We start from the raw sequence: 24,959 nt of genomic DNA, 5'->3' as shown, positions 1-24,959 counted from the left end.
TCTTCAATTTCTTTTGTTTCAAGTTTAGACAAAACTACCCATATTCCTCTCATACAATATTAGTTAAGATTAGATGTGGGGCCCGCTATTGATTTCATATTTTTTATTGCCTTCTTTTTTTTTTCCTTTCCCTTATCTATTTGGAATAAATTGGTGTTCCTATTTTCCAAACAAAAAAAAAAAATATTTGGTAGATAGCTATTATTGTGTTAATGAGTTGATATCTCTCTCTCTCTCTCAATTTTAGTACGCATTTCGTTTAATTATAATATTAATACATGTCATTACATTGTAGCCTGTGTATTTTAGCTACTTAACTTTCATTTTATTCAGTGAATCTAGTAGTCCGATAATCATTATTTTTCTTGTTGTCATTGCATGATGTTTTAAAAAATGGTTTAAAAAATTTAAAAAAATGACAAAGTTAAGCACATAAAAATGCATGTGCAAGTCTATCCAAGTGGGCGAAAAAAGGATCTTGAAGTCAAATGTACCCTTTCAATTCTTGTAGACATGCTTTTAAAGTCGAATGGCTTCCTTACAATGATCTTGTTAAGACAGGTAGATATGCTTTCAAAGTCAAATGTGCACCTTCAACTCTTAAAGTAACACGAATTCCCAAAATACGTGTCAATCTATCCAAGCAGGTGCAAAAAGCTTTTTGAAAGGAAACCATGTATTTTAAATGTAATTAAGAATAAATTGATTTTCCTTACAATCTTTGAGCAAATTCTCGTAAATTTGTATTGAAAATTGAAATTGAGGAATTCACAATCATCGACGTAGTCTATGGAAATAAAGTAAACAATTTGTAGATAAAAATAACATTTATTTACTCTGATATATGATTGGTGTTTACTCAAATTACAATAATGGAGAACAAGTTTTGAAGAAAACAAACATGAAGGAAGCACTGAAATGTAATGGGTGTGGGAGAAATGGCCAGAGTAAAAGAAGAAGAAGAAGAAGAAGAAGAAGAAAGGTAATAAATATTCTTAAATCAAGAGTAGGACCTACAAGAGATAATGTGTTCAAATCAATATGATATAAGATGTCAGAAGCCAATAATGGAGTGGAAATAGCGGAAGCCTTAATTATATTCTATTACTATTCTAGGACCAAACGCAACCTTCTTTGAATAATAATTTTTCTAAGTCTACTTCTCAATGGTAACCCAGCACTTTCATCAACTTGCCATTTTCAAATTACCTGCAAAAGAGTGCTTGTGTTCAAGAGCTCACCGTAGTCTCCTGGGGAATGGCGGTACGATTATCCTAGCCGGGTTCCTAGTTATGATGCGCATTTTACTAGGAAAAAAAGTAGTTGAGTGCTTGCCCATCCCATGAATAAATAATTAGCCGAATCACCTCGGGCTTGAACTTTTCACAAAGCACAACAAAAAAACGTCATTCCGTAAACATAATTTTAAAATATGCCGCCGCTTCAAAAGGTTGAGAACTCCTCACAGAAGTCCCCCAATTTCATAATCTGCATAGTCGGCTCCTCTGCAGAGCAAACTGATCGCTTGCTCAGCGTGTAAACAGAACCATAACTAAGTATTGGATGTATTTTCCGCAAAGATCCAGTAAATAATTTGGTGGCAAATTGTAAGTAATAAACTTATGGTTCGCTTTCCCACCAACTACTCCTAATTCTTTATGAGTGAAGACGATTAAAATGGTGCATTTCCTTCAAATTTAAAAACAAATCCACTAGCTGCGCCGGCAAGCTCAAGCTGAACCTACTGTTCTCCCATGGCTGCTAGTGCTGGTGCTCCCTGTGGGATCGGCTTTTCACAGCCTCATGCTCATCTGAAGCAGCTATCTCTTGGGTTTAGCCGTTCGATTTCAAGCAGTGCTTCTAAGTTTGTTTCCTTCCCTTCCAATTTCTCCCTCAGGTAGCTCTAGTTCATTCTTTTGCATGTCATTTTGGCTGGGATATTTCAAGTTTTGATTCTGGGTTTGTGTAGAAATGCAATCATCTTCTGTTATATTTCGAAGTTGATTTGATCCTCGTGTTGTAAGATTGTGGTTGGTTCTGGATCTCCTCCTGCGAATATGAATATGCGTTCGCTCTTGAAAACTTTTGCCTTGCCGTATTTGAGTTGGGGGTCGTTCAGTTTCACTGCTGATGATCCTTGTCACTTGCCAGAGCTGTAGATAACACTAAGGAATTCAAGTCCCCTGGAATAACTCCAATCGTGAAAGCACAAGGTGGTCCGGGACATATGGACATCGACCTCACTCTGAGTCCAAGAGTGAATGCTGTGAAGCCTTCGAAAACATTGGCCATCATTGACCAGGCGACTGCTCTTTTAAAAGCTGGTGTACCTGTTATTTCCTTAGCAATTGGAGAACCTGATTTTGATACACCTTCTGTCATAGCAGATGTAAGAATTTTCAGGTCCTTCATCATCTGATATCTATAAGACCAAGTGAATTGATATTAGCTTCTTTCTCTTAAATTCCTAAGGCTGGATTTAATGCTATTCGGGAAGGTTATACAAGATATACACCAAATGCCGGCACATTGGAACTCCGCACAGCGATCTGTCAGCGGTTAAAAGGTTTTTCTCTTTGTTACTCAGTTCATTACCATCTAAGAGGACTGATCAATGGGTTGACATCAAGTCCTAAGGAAGAAATTTAGTTCTGACAATTTCTGGTTCTTCCTTTGCATATTTGTGTTTTCTTTATCTGTTTTTAGAGGAGAATGGGATCTCATATACACCGGATCTGATTCTTGTTAGTAATGGTGCCAAACAGAGCATTTTTCAGGCAGTTTTGGTGGTCTGTTCTCCGGGAGATGAGGTGTGCCCATTGCTTAAGAAAATCATGCCAAGGAAATTTCTTTGATTATGATAGATTTTCCGTTATTTCCAGTTTTAATTCCAATTCCCAAGCCATAAACGTTGAAGGGGGCATTATAGGAATCTATTGATATATTTGAACAGTTGGAGTAAAATAGCAGTTGAGAGCAGCTTTAAGCCACTTGTTGTTTCATGCGAAGTCTTCTGACGGGTGACTTGACTTTGCATCTGTGAAGGTGTGATGAGTGATGACATCTTGATTATATAGTCCTAGTATTTATTAATGAATCTAACTGAAGAAATAATTCCCCACTTTTGTTATTGAATGTTGTAGTTGAATTTGTCAAAATAACACTAACCGTCCTTAAATTATGGCTTGATGTGCAATATCATCTTTAAACTCTCAATTCATTAAATAAAGTTTTTAAGCAATTTCTAAATGTTCAATTTAGTTTCTAAATTTTCAATCCAATCCCTCAACTTTACAATGTCAAATCAATCTTTTGAACTATTCGCAAGTTTATGTAATTACACTTTTACACAAATTTTTTATTATGTTTTCATTTCAATCCATTTCCTATATCAATAAAAAAAAATGTTTATCTTTTTACTACCTTTGTACTTTTTTGGTTTTTCTAAATATTACGACAGTTCCATTTTAAATATATTTTAACTTTGATCTCTATGATAGTGAAAATAGGTTCTCATCTTGAGTTATATTATATTGATATTCATAATTTTTTAAGAAAAAAAATCATAAGGAATTCTAGCAATGCTATTAACTTTATTAATGTAAGTCTCGAAACTAGTTTTTTTGGATAAAATTTTCAAGTTTTGTATTTCTTGTTCTCTTAACTAAATTCAGTCAAATTTGTAACTTTGAAATTCAGAACAACGGGAAATTCAACCCGATACAAATACTAATGAAATTCTACTTATAATAAAATAGAGTTTCATTAACCAAAATATAATTAAATGAAACTATTATAATATTTATGAATACCATAAAGGTAAAAAAAGTCACACAAAGATAGCATTTTCGGCTTATTTAGGAAATGGATGGAAATGAAAAAGTATCATTAAATTAGGGCAATAGTGTAATTATGAAAACTTGTGAATATTACTGAATGACTTATTTGGCTTTGTTACGGATAGTTGAGGGATTAAATTCAACAAATTAAAGGTTTAGGATTAGAGTGAACATTTATGAGTAATTTAAGGACCACATTAAACAAATTAAGTGTTTCAATGATGAAATTGAACATTTGCTAAAATTCAAGGACTGTTGATGTCATTTTCATAGTGGATTATAAACTCTTTGTCTTGAGTCTCGCTCGTCATCTATACGTCCTCTTGAAGACAGACAATCAGATCTCAACCTATGATTGAGCATGTCATGAATGATTGGACATGGAAGTCTACTGCATGCTTTAGGCATGGGATTTGGCATGCTTTACTTCTAATATCGTTGCAGTTCTATGAGAACTCTAAGATGATGTCGGGTCTTCGTTTACGGATAGAAACTATATTCCAGAAGGAAGTGCAGTTGGAGCCTTGGCGTAGATCTCTTTTGCTGTGGTGCAGCGAGTAATGAATTCATATATACTTCCATTTTGAAATTGCAATGCAAGGTGATGAAAAAGGATAGAAGCAATGGCTATATCTTCATAGTAAGAAAAGGCGTGTAAACTATGAAGTTTCAAAAGTTGAATATGGTGGGAGTTTGTTGACACCTCAATTTTTAGTATGTTTATTTTATTAATTAAGTTTTTATTTCTTTTATTTTTAGATAATAAATAACAAATAACAAAAACAACAAAAGAAAAGAAAAACAAAAGCAGCCCCCCCCATTTTCTTCACGTGGGCTCGTGCGGCTTGGCCCCACCCCCTTCCTTCTTCTTCTTCCCTCTTCTTCTTCCTCGCTCCTTCTTTCTCCGCCTCCGTAGTTCACGAGCGGTGGCCGGCGACGCGCGCGGGGACGGCCTACGGCCGAGGGGAGTAGGCCGACGTCGGTCGGAGAGGATAAGATCGGGCGCCATTAATGCCGAGCGAGCCGCATTTGGAAAGCTCGATGGGACACCGGTTCGGCCGAGCGGAACCGGTGGGTAAGCCGGAGGCCGGCAACCGAGCCCCTCCGTCGACCGGAGTTCCTTCGCCTATAAATAGGTGGCCGCAAGCTTGGAGATCTTCCCCGAGAGACTTCGGGAGGAATCGACGAGCGAGCGAGAGAGAGCTCGAGTTGTGAGCTCGGCCCACCCTCCACCGAGACTTCGGGGAAGGCGGCGGCGAACAACTTCGAGAGGGTCGGATCCGGCCGGTGGAGGCTCGGATTTGGCCTGAGTGAGAGGAATCGGAGGAGGAAAGGTCGGATTCGAGGGGAAAGGAGGTGCCATCGACGCTGCCCGACGCCATCCCTCCGCCAAGCCGAAAGCTCCCGACCACCCCGACGCCGTCACTGCACCGGATCGCCACTGCTTTCGACACCCCACTGTCGTTGCAGTCCTTCCTGACGCCGTCGACCGTCCACGCCGAAACTCCAGTCAGCCGTTGTGCCGTTGTCACCCTCCGACACTGTGCGTCGCTGCCATCTCTTGCCCTAAGATCTGGAAAGCAAAAGACCAAATCTGAGGAGGATCCACGAGATCTGGCCACCGCGACACGCCGTCGCCACCGTTCGCCGTCCAAGCTGCCGTTCACGGACAAGTAGTGCTACCGTCGCCGTCGCCATAGCCTCCCCCCCTCCACAGTTCAACCGCCGTCGCCATCGTCGCTGTCGCCGCCGCCGTCACCGTCGTCCCCGCGGTTGTGCCTCGGCCCTCTCCCCCCTCGGCGCCGCGGATTCGCAAACCCTAGGGTTTGCGATTTCCGGGTCACGAAGCGGATCCGGGTTTGGAAAGCGGGTAGGGTTTCCGCGATTTAAGGGACGGCGGAACCGGGTCGGGAGTTGTGTCGGACCGGGTAGGGTTTCGCTAGGAACCCGGCCCGTCGGGCCGGGCCGGGCTTCCCCAAACGCCCGGCCACGGCGTCGTTTTTAATTTAAAAAAAAAAAAAAAAGGAAAAGAAAAAGCCGAAAAATCCAGTCGGGCCCGCACGCGGGCCCGTCCGCGATTGACAGGTTGCCGGCCCCAGTCGGACCCAACCCGCGGATCCGACCCGGGTCAGTTTTATTTTATTATTTTAATATAAAATAATAAATATTTTATTTTCAAAAAAAAATCAAAAGTATTTTATTTTCAAAAAAATATTAAAAAAATGTTTTAATTTCAGAAAATCGAAAAAATATTAAAAAATGTCGAAAAATGTTTTATTTTCTAAAAAATCGAGAAAAATCAAAAAATAATTTATTTTCCAAAAATATTAAAAAATATTAAAAAAATATTTTATTTTCGAAAAATCAAAAAAATCAAAAATATTTCATATTTTCCAAAAAATGCCAAAAATCCAAAAAAGCCAAAAATTCATGAAAAAAGCCAAAAATTCAGAAAAAGCCAAAAAGACTTGTATTTTCCCAAAAAAACCAAAAATACCAAAAAAATCCCTTTTATGTCCAAAAAATGAGAAAAATACTCAAAAATGTTTTCCTCCCAAAAATGCATGGAAAATCCCTCGAACATCCAAAAAACCTCAGGGTTTAAACAAGATTAGGTACCGAAAGGGCGTTAGTGATTAACTAGTGTAATCAAGTCCCCGATCCTAATTTCTCTGGTTGCGCAGGAGTGAGTATTTCTCCCGATACTTCACTTGGGTTTCTAATCAACCCACCCCAAATCGATTAGTGGCGACTCCATTTTAAAAATTAATTTATAGGTTAAAAACTTAAACTATTAAAGTCGTGAATTGGTGGACTTGGGAGAGTCCGGGCTTAATAAATTCAGCCGAGCCATTAGCCTCCTTAGGCGCTCGTACCCGATTGCGGCGCCGGAAAAAGAGTCGCGACAGCTTGGTGACTCCATTTGGGGACTTTTGAGGACTTAGGCCATTTTATCTTTGTTTAAATGCTTTTCTTGACTTGGTTTTTTTTTTTTTCTTTTATGCAGGGTAATAGCTTAAAGTTTTTTATTCTGTTAAAATAAAATGTTTTTGTGATTATAAACTGTTGTGCATGCTTTCTTGTTTTAAACACTACACATGGCACACACAACCCGGCCGCCGGACTGGGCCGCCATAGGATTTCTAGGATGGTGTTAAGAAAGATACGACCTCGAACGCGAGACTGCGATGTAGAGGTTGCCTTTCTTTTCCCGAATTTCTTAGCCGAGGTTAGGAGGATATTTGCTAACGCGAGACTGCGACGGGCGGATATCCTTTTAATCTCACCAAGCCTTCTGAGTTAGAAATCGAGCCGCACGTCCCACGCGCATGTCTTTGTGCTTGCCATTTTTCTTTAAAAAGCAAAAGTAATTTCTTTACTTTTACTCAGTCTTTTTATTTTGGCCCATGGCAATTTAGGATAAGCTTTTCAAGTCCCAGTTTATATGCGATGGGGAAAGACGATATCCGGTTCATTCCTGCTCCCAAGGCGAGCTCTTCGAGATGGTGGGGTCAATTAGATCGGTTTGCCCAAGAGCGCGTGAAGGCCAAAGTCGGTCATCTCCTATCGTTGATTCAAATCTTGTTCGTCCCAAAGTCATACATGCCATGGCACATTTCTGGTGCTTGAAGACGACTACTTTTATGTTTGGTGGGTTTGAGCTAACCCCAACTACGGAAGAATACTGGCATCATCCTTTGGAATGCCTCTCGAGAAAAAGCTTGTTAAGCCATCGAGGCTTCCTCCCGTGGCAAGGGTTAGCGCGACTTTTAGGAACTGAAATCCATGTCATGAGACAAATTCTTGAAGGCAACCATAATACCTCGCCCACTAGAATTCATGAATGCCTGTTTTCAAAATCAGCCTATGACCCAAAAAAGCGAGATTTTCCTCTGGGCTTTTGGGTTCATCATTTTCCCCATCAAAGAAATGTCATAAGTCCTAAGATGGCATGGATAGTTGACCAAATCTTGAGGGGGCAAAATTATGTCAATATGATTTTAACTGAAACATTCTTGTCCTTTAATCGTTTTAAAGACAACACGGAGAAAATCATGCGAGCCTCTCCTGAAATTTTACAAGTCGGTTCTTTTCTCACCTAAGCGAATTCCAAGGCTTCATGCGATCATCCGGAATGAATGACTTCGAAAATCCATTACAAAAATTTATGGTTTTAGGACCATACATTCCCAATCAAAGCTGTTTAAATTGGATAAATTTCCTAAGAGACCCGGCTCTTGAGGCATTCCAATGGTGTCTGGTTGGTTCTATGAAAAAGAGAGCTCGCTTTGCTTTCAAGCGCCGCCATCCAATTCCATTTGCTCGGCCTCACCGGTGCTTTTTCCTATTTCCCACAACGGGTGGCACGACAAAGTATGGAGCCCTTCAGGAGATCCCGCCATCTTTCAAGAAGAGGACCCCTCCACTTCTCTTCACTCATCAAAATTTTGAATACATGGTTGACATTTATGAAGAAGCATGGAACAAGTGCCATCGTAAAAGGATCGTGGTACCTGAAGGGCTTGAGGGAGAAGAAAAAGCCCACCACGCCTCCATGTCCTACATCCACAACCATCGTATCCCGACAAAATGGAAGCCATCAGTCCCTCACTCAATCAGAGAAAGCAGCCCACACGAGCAAGCAGAGCTCATGGAGAGGGATTCGGGAATGGATTTGATGCATACCTCAGAGCCAGTTCAAGGAAGCAGGTGTCCTCACAAGAACAAGGCTCCCCGTCGCATATAAATTGGCAATCATGTGCCCCTTAGTTAATAGTGTGAAAGTTTCGTCCCATTGTTTAGGGACTTTTGTTTAATATCTAGTATTTCATTATTTTATTTCAATTTCAAGTTTTAAATGTTAGGAGTTGGCAGTCTACAAATCTTTTTTTGATAAATAAAAAAGTAGTTAGACCATTGCCATGGGTCAATCTTTGTTTACTTCCGTGCTCATTCATTGTTTTCACAACGAGCAGGTAATTATGAATCGCCGGCCACCAATAGCTCGCGACTGGCCTCATGCATTAGGGCCTGATCAGAATGATGTACAAAATCGCCTTATTAACATTGAAGACGGCGTATGACAGATGTCCATTGTCCTTCAACAACTCTCGAGACAAATGAAATCCACTCAAGCTGGGCCCAACTCTATAGTTGCCTCAAACACCGTCCCGACACCCATAAATTTGCCCAAGAAAATAGCCGGTATCATAGACAGGTTTGAAAGGATCATGAAAAAGTTAAGCTGCGGGAGCAGAATCCCATGGACATGTCCAATTACACCGGCATTGAGATCCCCTGAAAAACTCAAAACACCTGAATGCGAAAGGTATCTTTGATACCTCCCGCCTAGAGACCTACTTGCAGGCCTACTGGTTCGAAGGATGATTCAATCATACCAATCGAGCTTGACTAGCCCCGCCTTGCGATGGTACATTGTCGGGAAGATTAGTCTCCTTAAAACTGGAGGGAACTAATTCATGTTTTTCACCAAGAATATGATATTGACATCAACCCCGACATAGCCTTGCCTTACGAAAACCGATGATCGCGGAGCACGAGGAACCGTTAGTCGCCGAGATAGGAGAAGATCATGTTAATGAAGCCTTGCATGATAAATGGGCAGCTGAACAACACCTTGTTCTTGGGAAATTTCCCACTAGGAAAGGCAAGGAGCCTTTGTACGAGATCCAAGACACGAGCCACATTCAAGACCGGGGCACGACAAGACAACTCCCCAAGCTTACTCCAAGAGCTAGGGTCCAAAGAATACCAACCCCTATCAACTTGGGAAGTGAATCAGACAGTGAAGCTCTAGTGTCTTTCACTCCCCTTGACAGAATCGAGTGGCGAAACGCGGGGCCTTACTCAAAGGTCTGGACCAGGGGCCAAGAAAAGAAAGCCTAAGCAGATCAATTCAGCATCTGCTGACGAGCCACCGCACCAAAGCTTCGAGTGTTCCCAAGAATACAGCTTTGAAGGCTACCATCCCCAAGAGTACAACTCTGAAGACTTCCCGGCCCTAGAATACAACCCCAAAGACTTCCGGCGTTATTTTGACAATGGCGACGATTCATCGTATAAGCAATTTCCTACTCTCATCCGGGGATGAAGGGCCGTCAGAAGAGGAAGCATACATCTTTATCCGCCACGATCCTAACGAAGTACTAAGCTCTTCCTCTGACCATGAGGATAGCTTCAATACTTCATCCTCATTCGGAAATTTTGACCCGAAAGAAAGCAATGGGGTAATCTCGATAGAGTCCAGCTTCCCTGAAATAGAAAAATTCACCACTACAACAGATATGCAGTGGGAAAACCATTGGCCTAACCAAGATACATCAAGCCCGTCTTGCCCTCATAGGATCATGAGCCCCATAGAAATGTGGATACCCAATCTCCGCAAGTATAACGGCACTGACTTGTCCCGTGGCCCACTTGCGGTATCTCCATGCGGAAATGAGTCGGTACTATGGCCCGATGTCGTTCACAACTCAGGCATTCCAAGAAACTCTTACGGGGTCTGCATTGCAATGGTTTATCACAGCCAACATTTATCTTCTAAAGGATTGGAATGAGCTGACTTCCACATTCTTACATCAGTACCAAAGCCAGATCGGAACTGAAGTGCCTTGTCAGAACTTGGTTCACTTCAGAAGAAAACCAATGGAAGATTTTCGATCATACGCAGGGAGGTGGAGGGCTTTCATGATGCAAACCCACCCTCAACTGGCTGAAGAGGAGTTAATGAAGCAGTTCATAGAAGTTTTGTCCTGCAAGCAACGATGTTGGCTGCATGGGTTACACTTCCGTAACTTCAACGAGGTAGTCATCGCATGCGAATACTTCGAGTCTACTGAAGGCGAGGAATTCAAAGACGCTTAGCTTCAAGACCAGCACTATCAAAGCACTCATTTACACAGGAGTCTTCATGGGTTTTACTTGTTTTTATAATTTCATGTTTCTTATCTTGTCTAGTGTGCTACTGTTGTATTTTCCATGCCAAGTACACTATTGTACAGTTGTAATATTTTGTTTTAAGAACATGAGGCGGTACTCCAAACCAGCCCGGTGATGCTATCCAACCATGAAAAATTATCATCCAAGAAGAATACTGAGGGTTGGGCTTCCTCATGCTTTCTTCCCCTCAAAGATATATACTTTTGAAAACAAAAAATGTTTTATTGCCAAAAGCTTTTGTCAAAACAAGATTATGAAATCATGTTTATCTTTCTAACTCACTCACTTCATGTCTTAGAAGATCATTCCCGTCCCTTTTGACTTAGTGCGACAGGGGGTATTTGAAGCAAGCACATTATGTGAACTCACCGAATTCAATGACACCCTCCCAAGAAAGCAGGGGCAAACAGAAAGGATCATCACGTTTCAAAATGGTAAGTCCTATTCCCTGAACATAATGTCGAAAATGACATCCTCTCTCTTCCATCTACAGGAAACGAAGGATGGGATGTAATAGGCACATGCATATTATCAAACTTGAAGCATGCATAGCATGATAGCTCAAGGCAGGATGTCCCGAGTTCATTGACGGGACTTCCGGCTTCAACAAGCCAAGAAGCACAAAGAAGGATTTGCTTCTCTTCCTTTAAAGTGATTACTTGTCAACGGGGAGAAAATCTAGACAGTCAAAGCAATCTATAGCCCCACACCCTGGACAATGATGTTGGAATCTAGAAACTTCACTCCAGACGCATATTCTTCCAAGGAGTAATTGCCATCGGAAAGCTTGAGATTTTTTATCTCAGATTCCATAAAAGCTTGAGGTACATGACTTTTTCCCAATGATGCTATAGTTAAAGACAGAAGGAGAAATTCCACAGAAGGAAGGCGTTGAAGATGAATCAACGACCAACAATCATGCATACATGGTCACAAAGAAGGAAGGCCAATTGAAGGAAATGTCAAACTGTGTCAAGACGAAAAGGCTGTCATCGACATTCAAATATCCCTAGGAGTCAGCAAATACAAACTTTGGAGAAGAGTAATTTGGTATCGTTTCCAATACTCCCCACTCTTTGAATTCACTTTTGATGTATTTTCCCTATTGACAGGAAACATTGGGAATCAAAAACCAAACTTGATGGTTAATATTGGCCAAGTGAGGTTCATAAGAATGACCCATATCGAATTCACCTGACTCCGTGTAAAGAATGACATGTCATCCAGGAGACAATTCAGAGAATAATTGACTTAACAAAGCAAGTGACATAGGACTTCGTGTCCCTATCTCACTTCAGGTTCACCCAATCGTCTGCAAACTAGTGAAGGGTAAAGTTGTATCGATTCCAGTTATTCGACTCTTGAAAGAGTTCATGACTAACACATTCCCTCTTGTTTGTTGCAGGATCACTTGACTATCAAAAGCAAGGATAACGAATCAATGAGAAGCATGTCTTGTTTGTTGTAGGATTAACTGACTGTCAAAAACAAAGATAACAAACTCTCCCAAGCAAAATGGCGTCTCAAGTATCGCCAAAACAAATGATAGAAAATCTTCAGGCCTCAATTCACCTTTAATTTTGGCCCTGTCTAATTCATCTTCTCTTCTGCAGGGGCAAAAGCAGAGATGCCCGATCAGATTCCCAACCCGGACTGATCATTCATGTGTCATATCCCTAATCAATAGGGACAACCATCGACATCCATTGCAAATAACCCTTTTGATGTTCAAAATCTAACATATTTGGAAACACCATTATGTTAGCCCCTAAAGTTGTCAATAGGGTCTTTTTTACGAGTCAAAACCATTCACTTGTTTTGAAGAGTTCAAACTCCATCACATTTAAAATACTGCATGCCTTTTCCAGATGAATTCTGCATGATGATTTTGGCTGTCTAAATCACTGATTCCACTGAGGATTATCAGAATAGACAGCTAAGTGAAGAATACAAGATTAATTGAGCATGCTGAATAAGGCACGTCAGAACGACGAAAGGCAAGCCATATTCTATACACAGTCCCCCATCTATACACTTGTGAGATGAGTGCAGAAGATTCCATGGCTGCAGGGTAAAGAGTTCTCTCGCGAATGGTACGATAACCAAAATAGTGAGAGGCATTCCATTGCTCACCCCATTGAGCCCCATACATTGGTGAAGCTTCTCTCATATCCCCGTCAAAGAACCACCCCACACTGGGGCAAGTCGAAAACAAGTCAGCATCACAAGGTGAGAAAGGGGATAGAAATTTTCTTGCTTGCACTTGCATCAATCTTCGAGTGTCTTTATTGCATATGAACACTCGCGTTAATTTAAGTGCCCTAGAGTCATGAAGAGCAATTCTTTCTTTACGCACTTGTATCTATTGTACAACTCAATTGAGTCTGTAAATTCACCCTCACATGGAGGTAAAGCAGAAGCTACTGCCGTTTAAGTAGCATAATCAAAAGCGCCGGCAAAAGATGAAGACTCAATAGTCTAACAAAGGCGTTTGCTTGAACTTGTCAAGATCAGCTCTCAAGCAACAAAGAATGAAAAACATGGGCATAAAAAAGCAAAGTGTGTACTGGTAAAAGCAAGGTCAATGCCCATAAAAAGAACTTGGAATAAAAATAGGGGCATGAAAAAAGCAGTGTACCTGGTAAAAGCAAGGCCAATGCCCCCCAGTCAAAAATGCAGCCAAGAAAATGTTGCTATTGTGGTCCATAGAACCTCTATTTGACAGTGAGAAGAAAGACTGGTGACAAATGCCAAGGCAGTCACCAGCTCTCACCCTTTTACACATGAATCAAGCCTACATTGCATCCCATTGTAAAAGTCTCTTCATACTAGGGGCACTTCAATTAACGTAGGATTTCATATGTCTATAAGCATTGCTCGAAGAAGTATGAGCAAGACTATTCTATCTCTTTTCGCAGGACTCTTGACTTGCAAACCTGGAGATGATCGTGCGGCATTTCATTCATGAGCCTTGACCTCGACGGTCCCATTTGATAAGCTATCGACCAAGTCTTCATCACAGTTTCAACAAAGACCTCTCACATTGGTAAAATCGTACCGTTTGCGAGAATACTCGGACCCCTGCTGACATGATGACAGTGAGATAGTGTGGTCCTTATAAATCCTGCATCAATGGTCAGGATAGCCTTTTCCATGAGAGTGAGCGGACAGTCCTTTCAGACTGAAAGTCCCTCATCTAGCATGCTCAAGACATCTACATTCTAAATGAAGGTTGTCTTTCAAAAATCTTCCCTAGTGGAAATCAAAAGATACAGAACTGACAAAATTATCATGCATGAATCTCATTTGAACTCATGAATTTATAGCATATACAATCATATGTGCATATTATGCAAATAGCAGACATACTCATAGAGATTAGAGATATTGCCAAGTAAGCATATCTCTATCCCCATTTGTCTTAAGGTACCTATCACTGTCCAGGTACTCTCTTCTTGACACTCGACCTATTCGAGTCGTCCCTTGAGTTTGGGTGCTTACTGCTGTCTAGGTATCCCCATTGTCTTTGAGTACCGGCCACCGCTCGGATACTCCATTTTCTTGATACTCGACCTGTTCGAGTTGTCCCCAGAGTATTGATACTTGTAACTGACCAAGTATCCTTTTATCGTTGAATACCTACTGCTGTCCAAATATCATTTTGTCTTCAAGTACCGGCCACCGTTCGGATACTCCCTCTTATCGACACTCGACTGTTCGAGTTGTCCCCAGTATTGATACTTGTGACTGACCAAGTATCTCTTGGAACACTCTTTCGCTGTCTAGGTATCCCCATAGCGTCAAGTACCCACCGTTGTCTAGGTACTTCCTTTTCATGACACTCAGCTTGCCCGAGTTGTCCCCAAATAATAGCAGTTGTTCAAGCATTCCACTGCTTTGTGTGCCTACGCCTACCCAGGTATGCTTTCTTACACTTGGACCAACTGAGTGGTCCCAGGTTGTATCATTAAATACTTGTGTTCATCCAAGTATTCCAGTACTTTGTACACCTGTGGCTATCCAGGTGTTCCACCCCCTTTAAGTGCCTGCGGCCATCCAGGTAAGCCTCGTGCTACATTCAAGTTTATGTTACCAGGAGGTGAGAGACCTTCACGAATATCCAAGGTACGCCCTCGATATTCCCAATTACCAGGAGGTGAGAGACCTTCACGAATATCTCAGGTACGCCCTCGATATTCCCATTACCAGGAGGTGAGAGACCTTCATGAATATGCGAGGCACGTCCTCAATATTCCCAATTACCAGGAGGTGAGAAACCTTCACGAATATCTCAGGTACGCCCTCGATATTCCCCTTTACTAGGAGGTGAGAAACCTTCACGAATATCCAAGGTACGCCCTCGATATTCCCAATTACCAGGAGGTGAGAGACCTTCACGAATATCTCGGTACGCCCTCGATATTCCCATTACCAGGAGGTGAGAGACCTTCATGAATATGCGAGGCACGTCCTCGATATTCCCATTACCAGGAGGTGAGAGACCTTCATGAATATGCGAGGCACGTCCTCGATATTCCCATTTACCAGGAGGTGAGAGACCTTCACGAATATCTCAGGTACGCCCTCGATATTCCCCTTTACCAGGAGGTGAGAGACCTTCATAAATATCTCAGGTACGTCCTCGATATTCCCCTTTACCAGGAGGTGAGAGACCTTCACGAATATCCAGTGCACGTCCTCGATATTCCCTTTACCGGGAGGTGAGAAACCTTCACGAATATCCAAGGTACGCCCTCGATATTCCCAATTACCAAGAGGTGAGAGACCTTCACGAATATCTCGGTACGCCCTCGATATTCCCATTACCGGGAGGTGAGAGACCTTCATGAATATGCGAGGCACGTCTCGATATTCCCATTACCAGGAGGTGAGAGACCTTCATGAATATGCGAGGCACGTCCTCGATATTCCCATTTACTAGGAGGTGAGAGACCTTCACGAATATCTCGGTGCGCCCTCGATATTCCCATTTACCAAGAGGTGAGAGACCTTCATGAATATCTCAGGTACGTCCTCGATATTCCCCTTTACCAGGAGGTGAGAGACCTTCACGAATATCCCAAGTACGTCCTCGATATTCCCCTTTACCAGGAGGTGAGAAACCTTCACGAATATCCAAGGTACGCCCTCGATATTCCCAATTACCAGGAGGTGAGAGACCTTCACGAATATCTCAGGTACGCCCTCGATATTCCCATTACCAGGAGGTGAGAGACCTTCATGAATATGCGAGGCACGTCCTCGATATTCCCATTACCAGGAGGTGAGAGACCTTCATGAATATGCAAGGCACGTCCTCGATATTCCCATTTACCAGGAGGTGAGAGACCTTCACGAATATCTCAGGTACGCCCTCGATATTCCCTTTTACCAGGAGGTGAGAGACCTTCATGAATATCTTAGGTACGTCCTCGATATTCCCTTTACCAGGAGGTGAGAGACCTTCACGAATATCCTGCACGTCCTCGATATTCCCTTTACGGAAAGGTGAGAGACCTTCATGAATATGCGAGGCACGTCCTCAATATTCTCAATTACCAGGAGGTGAGAGACCTTCACGTATATGCAAGACCCATCCTCGATATTTCCACACAAATATCTCAGGTATGCCTTGATTCTTCCTTTAGAGTTTATACCTGTGATCGTCCAGGTACCCCTTCGATACTTGTGATCATCCAAGTATCCCCAAATAGTTTGTACCTGTGATCGTCCAGGTACCCCGTCGATACTTGTGATCATCCAGGTATCCCCAAAGAGTTTGTACTGTGGTCGTCCAGGTACCCTTTCGATACTTGTGATCATCCAGGTATCCCCAAGAGTTTGTACCTGTGATCGTCCAGGTACCCCTTCGATACTTGCGATCATCCAGGTATCCCCAAATAGTTTGTACCTGTGATCGTCCAGGTACCCCTTCGATACTTGTGATCATCCAGGTATCCCCAAGAGTTTGTACCTGTGATCGTCCAGGTACCCCGTCGATACTTGTGATCATCCAGGTATCCCCAAAGAGTTTGTACCTGTGATCGTCCAGGTACCCCTTCGATACTTGTGATCATTCAGGTATCCCCAAATAGTTTGTACCTGTGATCGTCGAGGTACCCCTTCGATGCTTGTGATCATCCAGATATCTCCAAAGAGTTTGTACCTGTGATCGTCTAGGTACCCCTTCGATACTTGCAAACGTCCAGGTATCCTCCAAGAGTTCGCACTTGTGATCATCAAAGTACCCGTCCATTGCCTATGATCAGCCAAATACCCATTTCGATGCCTGCAAAGGCCCAAATATCCTTCATGTTAGTACTTGTGAATATCCGGTACTCCTTGATATGCTTGTGAATGTCCGGTATCTTCGAATTGATGCCCCGAGAAAAGTCGGCGCGTCCTCCCGAGAAAGGTCGGGTTCCAACCGGTGTCTTTGACAGAAGTCAGACACCCCAACAAAACAAATGCCCTGAGAAAGGTCGGTGCATCCTCCCGAGAAAGGTCGGGTTCCAACCGGTGTCTTCGACAGAAGTCAGACGCCCAACAAATCGATGCCCTGAGAAAGGTCGGTGCATCCTCCCGAGAAAGGTCGGGTTCCAACCAGTGTCTTCGACAGAAGTCAGACGCCCCACAAATCGATGCCCTGAGAAAGGTTGGTGCATCCTCCCGAGAAAGGTCGGGTTCCAACCGGTGTCTTCGACAGAAGTCAGACGCCCCACAAATCGATGCCCGAGAAAGGTCGGTGCATCCTCCCGAGAAAGGTCGGGTTCCAACCGGTGTCTTCGACGAAGTCGGACGCCCCACAAATCGATGCCCGAGAAAGGTCGGTGCATCCTCCCAGAAAGGTCGGGTTTCAACCGGTGTCTTTGAAGTCGACACCCCAACAAAATAGATGCTCGAGAGAGGTCGGCGCATCTCCCGAGAAAGGTCGGTACCAAGCGGTGTCCTCGATACAAATCGAGGCACCCACAAATGAGATGCCCCGAGAAAGGTCGGTGCATCTCCCGTCAAGGCGACCGAAGAAAGGTTCGGGTCCTAGACAAATCATGGATTGTTTTAACGGGCGACCGAAGAATGGTTCGGGTCTGGAAAAGCAACTTCCCGTCACGGCGACCGAAGAATGGTTCGGGTCCGAGACAAACCCCTGATTACTCCAACGAGGCAAAGAAGAATGGTTCGGGTCCTGAAAGAGCAGTCTCCCGTCAAGGCGACCGAAGAAAGGTTCGGGTCCTAGGCAAATCATTGATTGTTTTAACAGGTGACCGAAGAATGGTTCGAGCCTTGGAAAAGCAACCTACTCATATCACGAGGTAAGATGATGCCTTGATACTTGCCAAAACTCGGGGTTCACACCCTATCTCACTCACTCCGGTAAGTAACTACGGTATCTTCTTATCTGTCTTAGTATATGTGAAGTTATATTGCTCTTTTCTGCATAGAATAATAGGTCCCAAATAAAATATAATCTGCTACGCATGCATGGATAAAATTGAGGCATCGGTTGTCTTTGAATGCAACCTCTGCGAGCTCACCTTCAAAGAGGGGCATTTTTGACACCTCAATTTTTAGTATGTTTATTTTATTAATTAAGTTTTTATTTCTTTTATTTTTTAGATAATAAATAACAAATAACAAAAACAACAAAAGAAAAGAAAAACAAAGCAGCCCCCATTTTCTTCACGTGGGCTCGTGCGGCTTGGCCCCACCCCCTTCCTTCTTCTTCTTCCCTCTTCTTCTTCCTCGCTCCTTCTTTCTCCGCCTCGTAGTTCACGCGCGGTGGCCGGCGACGCGCGCAGAGCAAAGGACGGCCTACGGCCGAGGGGAGTAGGCCGGCGTCGGCGGAGAGGATAAGATCGGCGCCATTAATGCCGAGCGAGCCGGCTGGAAAGCTCGATGGGACACCGGTTCGGCCGAGCGGAACCGGTGGGTAAGCCGGAGGCCGGCAACCGAGCCCCTCCGTCGACCGGAGTTCCTTCGCCTATAAATAGGTGGCCGCAAGCTTGGAGATCTTCCCACTGAGAGACTTCGGGGGAGGAATCGACGAGCGAGCGAGAGAGAGCTCGAGTTGTGAGCTCAGCCCACCCTCCACCGAGAGACTTCGGGAAGGGCCGGCGAACAACTTCGAGAGGGTCGGATCCGGCCGGTGGAGGCTCGGATTTGGCTGAGTGAGAGGAATCGGAGGAGGAAAGGTCGGATTCGAGGGGAAAGGAGGTGCCATCGACGCGCCCGACGCCATCCCTCCGCCAAGCCGAAAGCTCCCGACCACCCCGACGCCGTCACCGCACCGGATTTTTGCTTTCGACACCCCACTGTCGTTGCAGTCCTTCCCGACGCCGTCGGCCGTCACGCCGAAACTCAGTCGGCCGTTGTGCCGTTGTCACCCTCCGACACCCGTGCGTCGCTGCCATCTCTTGCCCTAAGATGCGGAAAGCAAAGACCGGATCGAGGAGGATCCACGAGATCGGCCACCGCGACACGCCGTCGCCACCGTTCGCCGTCAAGCTGCCGTTCACGGACAGGTAGTGCTACGCCGCCGCCGCCGTCGCCGTCGCCGTCGCCATAGCCCCCCTCCACAATTCAACCGCCGTCGCCATCGTCGCGTCGCCGCCGCCGTCACCGTCGCCCCCGCGGTTGTGCCTCGGCCCTCTCCCCCTCGGCGCCGCGGATTCGCAAACCCTAGGGTTTGCGATTTCCGGTCACGAAGCGGATCCGGGTTTGGAAGCGGGTAGGGTTTTCCGCGATTTAAGGGACGGCGGAACCGGGTCGGGAGTTGGGTCGGACCCGGGTAGGGTTTCGCTAGGAACCCGGCCCGTCGGGCCGGGCCGGGCTTCCCCAAACGCCCGCCACGGCGTCGTTTTTAATTTTAAAAAAAAAAAAAGGAAAAGAAAAAGCCGAAAAATCCAGTCGGGCCCGCAACGCGGGCCCGTCCCTTGGGTTGCCGGCCGGGTCGGACCCAACCCGCGGATCCGACCCGGGTCGGTTTTATTTTATTATTTTAATATAAAATAATAAATATTTTATTTTCAAAAAAAAAAAAATCAAAAGTATTTTATTTTCAAAAATATTAAAAAAATGTTTTAATTTCCAGAAAATCGAAAAAATATTAAAAAATGTCGAAAAATGTTTTATTTTCTAAAAAATCGAGAAAAATCAAAAAATAATTTATTTTCCAAAAATATTAAAAAATATTAAAAAAATATTTTATTTTCCGAAAAATCAAAAAAATCAAAAATATTTCATATTTTCCAAAAATGCCAAAAATCCAAAAAAGCCAAAAATTCATGAAAAAAGCCAAAAATTCAGAAAAAGCCAAAAAGACTTGTATTTTCCCAAAAATACCAAAAATACCAAAAAAATCCCTTTTATGTCCAAAAAATGAGAAAAATACTCAAAAATGTTTTTCCTCCCAAAATGCATGGAAAATCCCTCGAACATCCAAAAAACCTCAGGGTTTAAACAAGATTAGGTACCGAAAGGGCGTTAGTGATTAACTAGTGTAATCAAGTCCCCGATCCTAATTTCTGGTTTGCGCAGAGTGAGTATTTCTCCGATACTTCACTTGGGTTTCTAATCAACCCACCCCAAATCGATTAGTGGCGACTCCATTTTAAAAATTAATTTATAGGTTAAAAACTTAAACTATTAAAGTCGTGAATTGGTGGACTTGGGAGAGTCCGGGCTTAATAAATTCAGCCGAGCCATTAGCCTCCTTAGGCGCTCGTACCCGATTGCGGCGCCAGAAAAAAGAGGTCGCGACGAGTTCAATCTTATTTATTCATCAAGTGAATTTAGAGCAAAATGGCGGATACATATCTTGTATCAGTTAGGCATCAGAACCCTTACTTTCAATCATCCAGTCTAGGCAGCTACGCATTTAGTTTGATCCAATGCACATGTATTCTGTTACTCTTATTCTTCTGCAACGCTTGGCTTTTTGCTTGGTATTTTGCCTGTCAATTTTGGACTTGCCACCATTATTTTTCCTTATGAAGTTTCCATCTCTATCGTCTTGGCCAATGCATTGGTTTCATCAGCCTTTCTCCTTAAATCCCGTTGATCATTATAACCAGTTCTTTCATAGTTGGTTATGGTTAAATCATTTGGTTGCATCGTTATTTTTGTTCTTTTTCTTACACCTGTACTTTCGCACTTGCATAACATTTTCTTTCATAATGCTTCTTGGAGGAACTTTAAGTGCTGTTCTTCGAATCATGGTTTTGTGTTTTTCCCTTGTGTATTTACGGACCAGATTCTTGTCCCAGGTTATAATTCCAGCTCCCTGTTGGGTGAGTTACCCTGAAATGGCAAGGCTTGCTGAAGCCACCCCTGTAATTGTTCCAACAAGCATCTCTGAGAATTTCTTGATGGACCATAAGCTTCTCGATGCCGCGCTTACTGAGAAATCCAGGCTTCTGATTCTTTGTTCTCCGTCAAATCCCTCAGGGTCTGTGTACCCCAAAAAATTGCTTGAAGAGATTGCTAAGATTGTCGCAAAGCATCCCAGGCTTCTGGTACAAGAAGTAGATTGAGATTTCCTTCGTGCTCCTTACGTATGTCAGATTGACTTGACAGGTTATGGAAAAATTCCATGGCAAACATTTCAGGTACTGTCTGATGAAACATATAAACACATCACGTATGCCCCAGCTACGCATACAAGTTTTGCATCTTTGCCAGGCATGTGGGAGAGGACACTCACTGTCAACGGGTTTTCTAAGGTAATTCGATGCCTCTCCTTCTCAAGAAGTATTCGCATCCTAAATTTCAATCTGTCATTTAGTTTTGCTTCTTTGCTAGAGTATATTCTACCTCATGCCTGTATAAAAATATCTAATTTTAAGATGTTGGAAAATCTGTAGGCCTTTGCAATGACTGGCTGGAGGCTTGGTTATCTTTCTGGTCCGAGACACTTCGTTTCAGCTTGTGCAAAGATCCAGAGCCAGGTATAGTGCAGCATCAAATCTAATCGCGCAAATGATGAAGCTTCCAATGGAGGTTGCCTAGAGTTGACTGAAATTAAACTCGGTACAGAAGAAATTTTATGTCAGTGAAAGAAACTTATATCAGGGTGACAGAGCATTGGTTTCTGATGCCCAATATGTTGAAGTAGACTAAATATTGGATGAAGCAAGTTATTAAGGTGGTGTCCGGCATGTGTAGACAACCTGTTGAAGTGATTGTTTTCTGATTCGATTTCCCGAGTACTGTGTCTGGCACTATATATCAGCATTGGCCAACTGGCTGAATTTGTTTGGCGTTGTTGCAGCTTACTTCAGGTGCCAGTAGCGTAGCTCAGAAGGCCGCATTTGCTGCTCTGTCGATGGGAAATGCTGGAGGTGAAACTATCGCAACTATGGTAAAAGCTTTTAGGGAACGACGAGATTTCTTGGTTAAAAGCTTTGGAGAACTGGAGGGTGTGAAGATATCAGAACCTCAGGTACTAATTCAGGGATTGACACGGTATACAAACTAATGATTCTCATTTGGTCTTCCATTGCAATTTCGAATTCCACATGCTTCTATATGCAGGGAGCCTTCCATATTTTCATCGACTTCAGTTGTTACTATGGAGCTGAGGTCGAAGGCTTTGGTGTAATCAACGGCTCAGAGTCACTTTGCCACTACCTGCTTGACTCGGCCCGGGTATGCATCATTGAAGTGCTTGTTTATCTTCCTCTAGATGCAGGAGAAAACAAAAGCTCTTGCAGATTCTCAATGCTATCTTGTGTAGGTTGTGTTGGTCCCAGGGGTTGCATTTGGGGATGACACTTGCATCCGCATCTCTTATGCCGCTTCCCTTGCGACTCTACGAGAGGCTTTTGGGAGGATTAAGAAAGCACTTGTCGCGCTGAGACCCGCTGCCACGGTTTGATGGTCACAATGTTGCCGCAGCATCGGGGACACCTTACACCAATTAGCTGCTGCTATTCTACTTCCTATCATACTTATTTGTTTGGATAGACTCTGTCATGGTCATTTGTTTGTGTTTGTCTCCCTTGTTTTGTTAATCATCATCGGCAAAGATAAGAGCAATGATCAGATACAGATTTAAGATATATTTGGTCTTATGTGTATAATCGCATTTCATTCCAAAGGAAAATGTCAATGTGAATTGTTATTTCATTGGTTTTGGTTGGGATCAGCCTAACTTGTTCAGGAGTCGATTTGAAATATCACAATAGTTGCTCGTTAAGAATACCCTAATAGGAAGGAGTTCTATTATGGTAGGATGCTGAAAAGGAAAAAATCAAACAATTAGGGAGGATTCCTAACTTGGTTGGAGGTCTACCAATATAAACAAAAAGGCTTGGGTGGAGATTTCTTCGTGCATCAGAAAATACTCCAGAGAAATTTCAAGAGTCTTCAACAATGCATGTAAAAACGAGACATTTTGAGAGTTCATTGAGTGAGGGCGTGTTTTGTGACAATTGTGAAGATTTATTATGAGAAAAATACCATCAGAGTATCGATTCTAATCATTTGATTATACTGGAGCAGTTCCTAGATCAGCATCCTGAGTTTTTTTTTTTTTTTTTTTTTCATTTTGAATTTTTCACGTAAAAACTTCTAGTGTATCGTTCTTCTTCTATTTTGTCTACAGTGTTATTTATATTTTTCTTTTCTTTTTTTTTTTTTTTTTTTTTTGTAAAGAGAATATATGGCTGCATATTATGCAATTTGGCAATTAGAATTCCACTACAATTGATTGCAATCTGACTTAATTTGCAGCAGTTTTTTCCCCTTGCCGGTTCCTTTGAGGGCTCCTTGCCTCTTCAGACTATGCTGGATCTACACTTTAGTTGGAAACTTCACGCAGAAGGGGAAGGGGCAAAATAGCATGTGGGTCACGCTTGAAAAGAAAAATAAAACGTTGTACCATAAAAATTAAAATTAAAATTAAAATTAAAAAAAAATAATTGAAAAATATAGAAATAACAAATAAACGGTCAAAAATTTGGTCTCTTTCGAGAAAATGAGTTTAAATTTGTTGTGAGATGAAATGGAATTGTATTTGTATTAGATTATTACAAATGATTAAAGTTTAACCAATGAGAACTCTTGTGTATGGTTTTATTGAGTTCGGGTTAATACCTCAAAAATTCCCAAACTGATACACCCGTAACAAATATATCCAAAATTAATTTTTTAACTATCAAAAACCTTAAACTGGTATACTTTTAATAAATTTACCCCAAACTAGTACACTCGTGACAAATTTAATCTTTATTAGTTTTCATTAAATTTTATTGTCAACTTGCTAAATTAGATTACACGCGACAATTGATTGACATACTAGTTTTGGACAGTTATACCATTTTGTGATTTTTTGTGATATTAATCCATTTTAATGGAGGGTATATTTGTCACAAATATATTAATTTGAAGTTTTTGGCGATCAAACAAATTAGTTTGAAATAAATTTGTTATAAGTGTATCAGTTTAGGATTTTTTGCAGTCATTTGGGGTATTTATCACAAGAATATTAGTTTGAGATTTTTCGTAATCAAAAACATAATTTTGAGTAAATTTGCTAAATATGTATCAATTCGCAGTTTTTTAGGATATTAACCTATTGAGTTTTGAAATTGATTAGATGAGACAATTTCAAGAAAGGCATTCATCTATCGGAAGCCAACAATTGACGATAGAGTCAAATCCATCATTAATATGTAACATTTTACTATTTTTTTTATTCTCTGGGTGATACTTTAAACTTATCAAATTTCTGAAACTTGTTATGAGGGTGTAATAGAGTGATAAATTTTCAAAAAGTGTAACCAAATTTTAAAATTTGTCAATAAAAATGTAATTGAATCTTAAAACTTTGAAAAAGTACAATAAAGTCCTAAAATGTTATGAAAATGTAATCGAGTTCAAAAATTTTCGAATAGTATAATCAACAAAAGGACTTAATTTGATTAATTTGACAAATTTTGAGACCTAATTGCATCTCTTGAAATTTTTATGACTCAATTGCACTTCTTAATAAGTTTTAGGACTTAATTATACATTTTGAAAGTTTTAGGACTTAATTGCACTTTCATAATAAGTTTTAGAACTTTCAATACACTTATCTCTTAAAAATATAATGGACTTTTCAATATGACATAAGGAAAATAAAAGGCAAAATTGACATGTGGCTTTGTATCCAGTCCC

At 42.1% G+C, this 24,959-nt stretch overlaps 1 protein-coding gene across 1 annotated transcript; it reads left to right on the top strand.

Annotated features, from left to right (window-relative positions):
- Positions 1-1,750: 1,750 nt before the first annotated feature.
- Positions 1,751-22,856, top strand: LOC104418246 (bifunctional aspartate aminotransferase and glutamate/aspartate-prephenate aminotransferase). The gene is made up of 10 exons (XM_039301616.1): positions 1,751-1,897; positions 2,152-2,389; positions 2,473-2,566; positions 2,707-2,810; positions 21,065-21,313; positions 21,407-21,520; positions 21,662-21,745; positions 22,069-22,239; positions 22,332-22,445; positions 22,534-22,856. Exons 1-10 carry the CDS (start codon positions 1,755-1,757, stop codon positions 22,672-22,674), a joined length of 1,452 nt encoding a protein of 483 aa, XP_039157550.1. The 5' UTR covers positions 1,751-1,754; the 3' UTR covers positions 22,675-22,856.
- Positions 22,857-24,959: the final 2,103 nt, after the last annotated feature.

Source organism: Eucalyptus grandis, chromosome 9 (assembly GCF_016545825.1).
Source record: "Eucalyptus grandis isolate ANBG69807.140 chromosome 9, ASM1654582v1, whole genome shotgun sequence".
In the NCBI taxonomy this organism is placed as follows: domain Eukaryota; kingdom Viridiplantae; phylum Streptophyta; class Magnoliopsida; order Myrtales; family Myrtaceae; genus Eucalyptus; species Eucalyptus grandis.
Note: the sequence above shows the minus strand (reverse complement) of the source record. Positions and strands in the feature narration are given on the sequence as shown.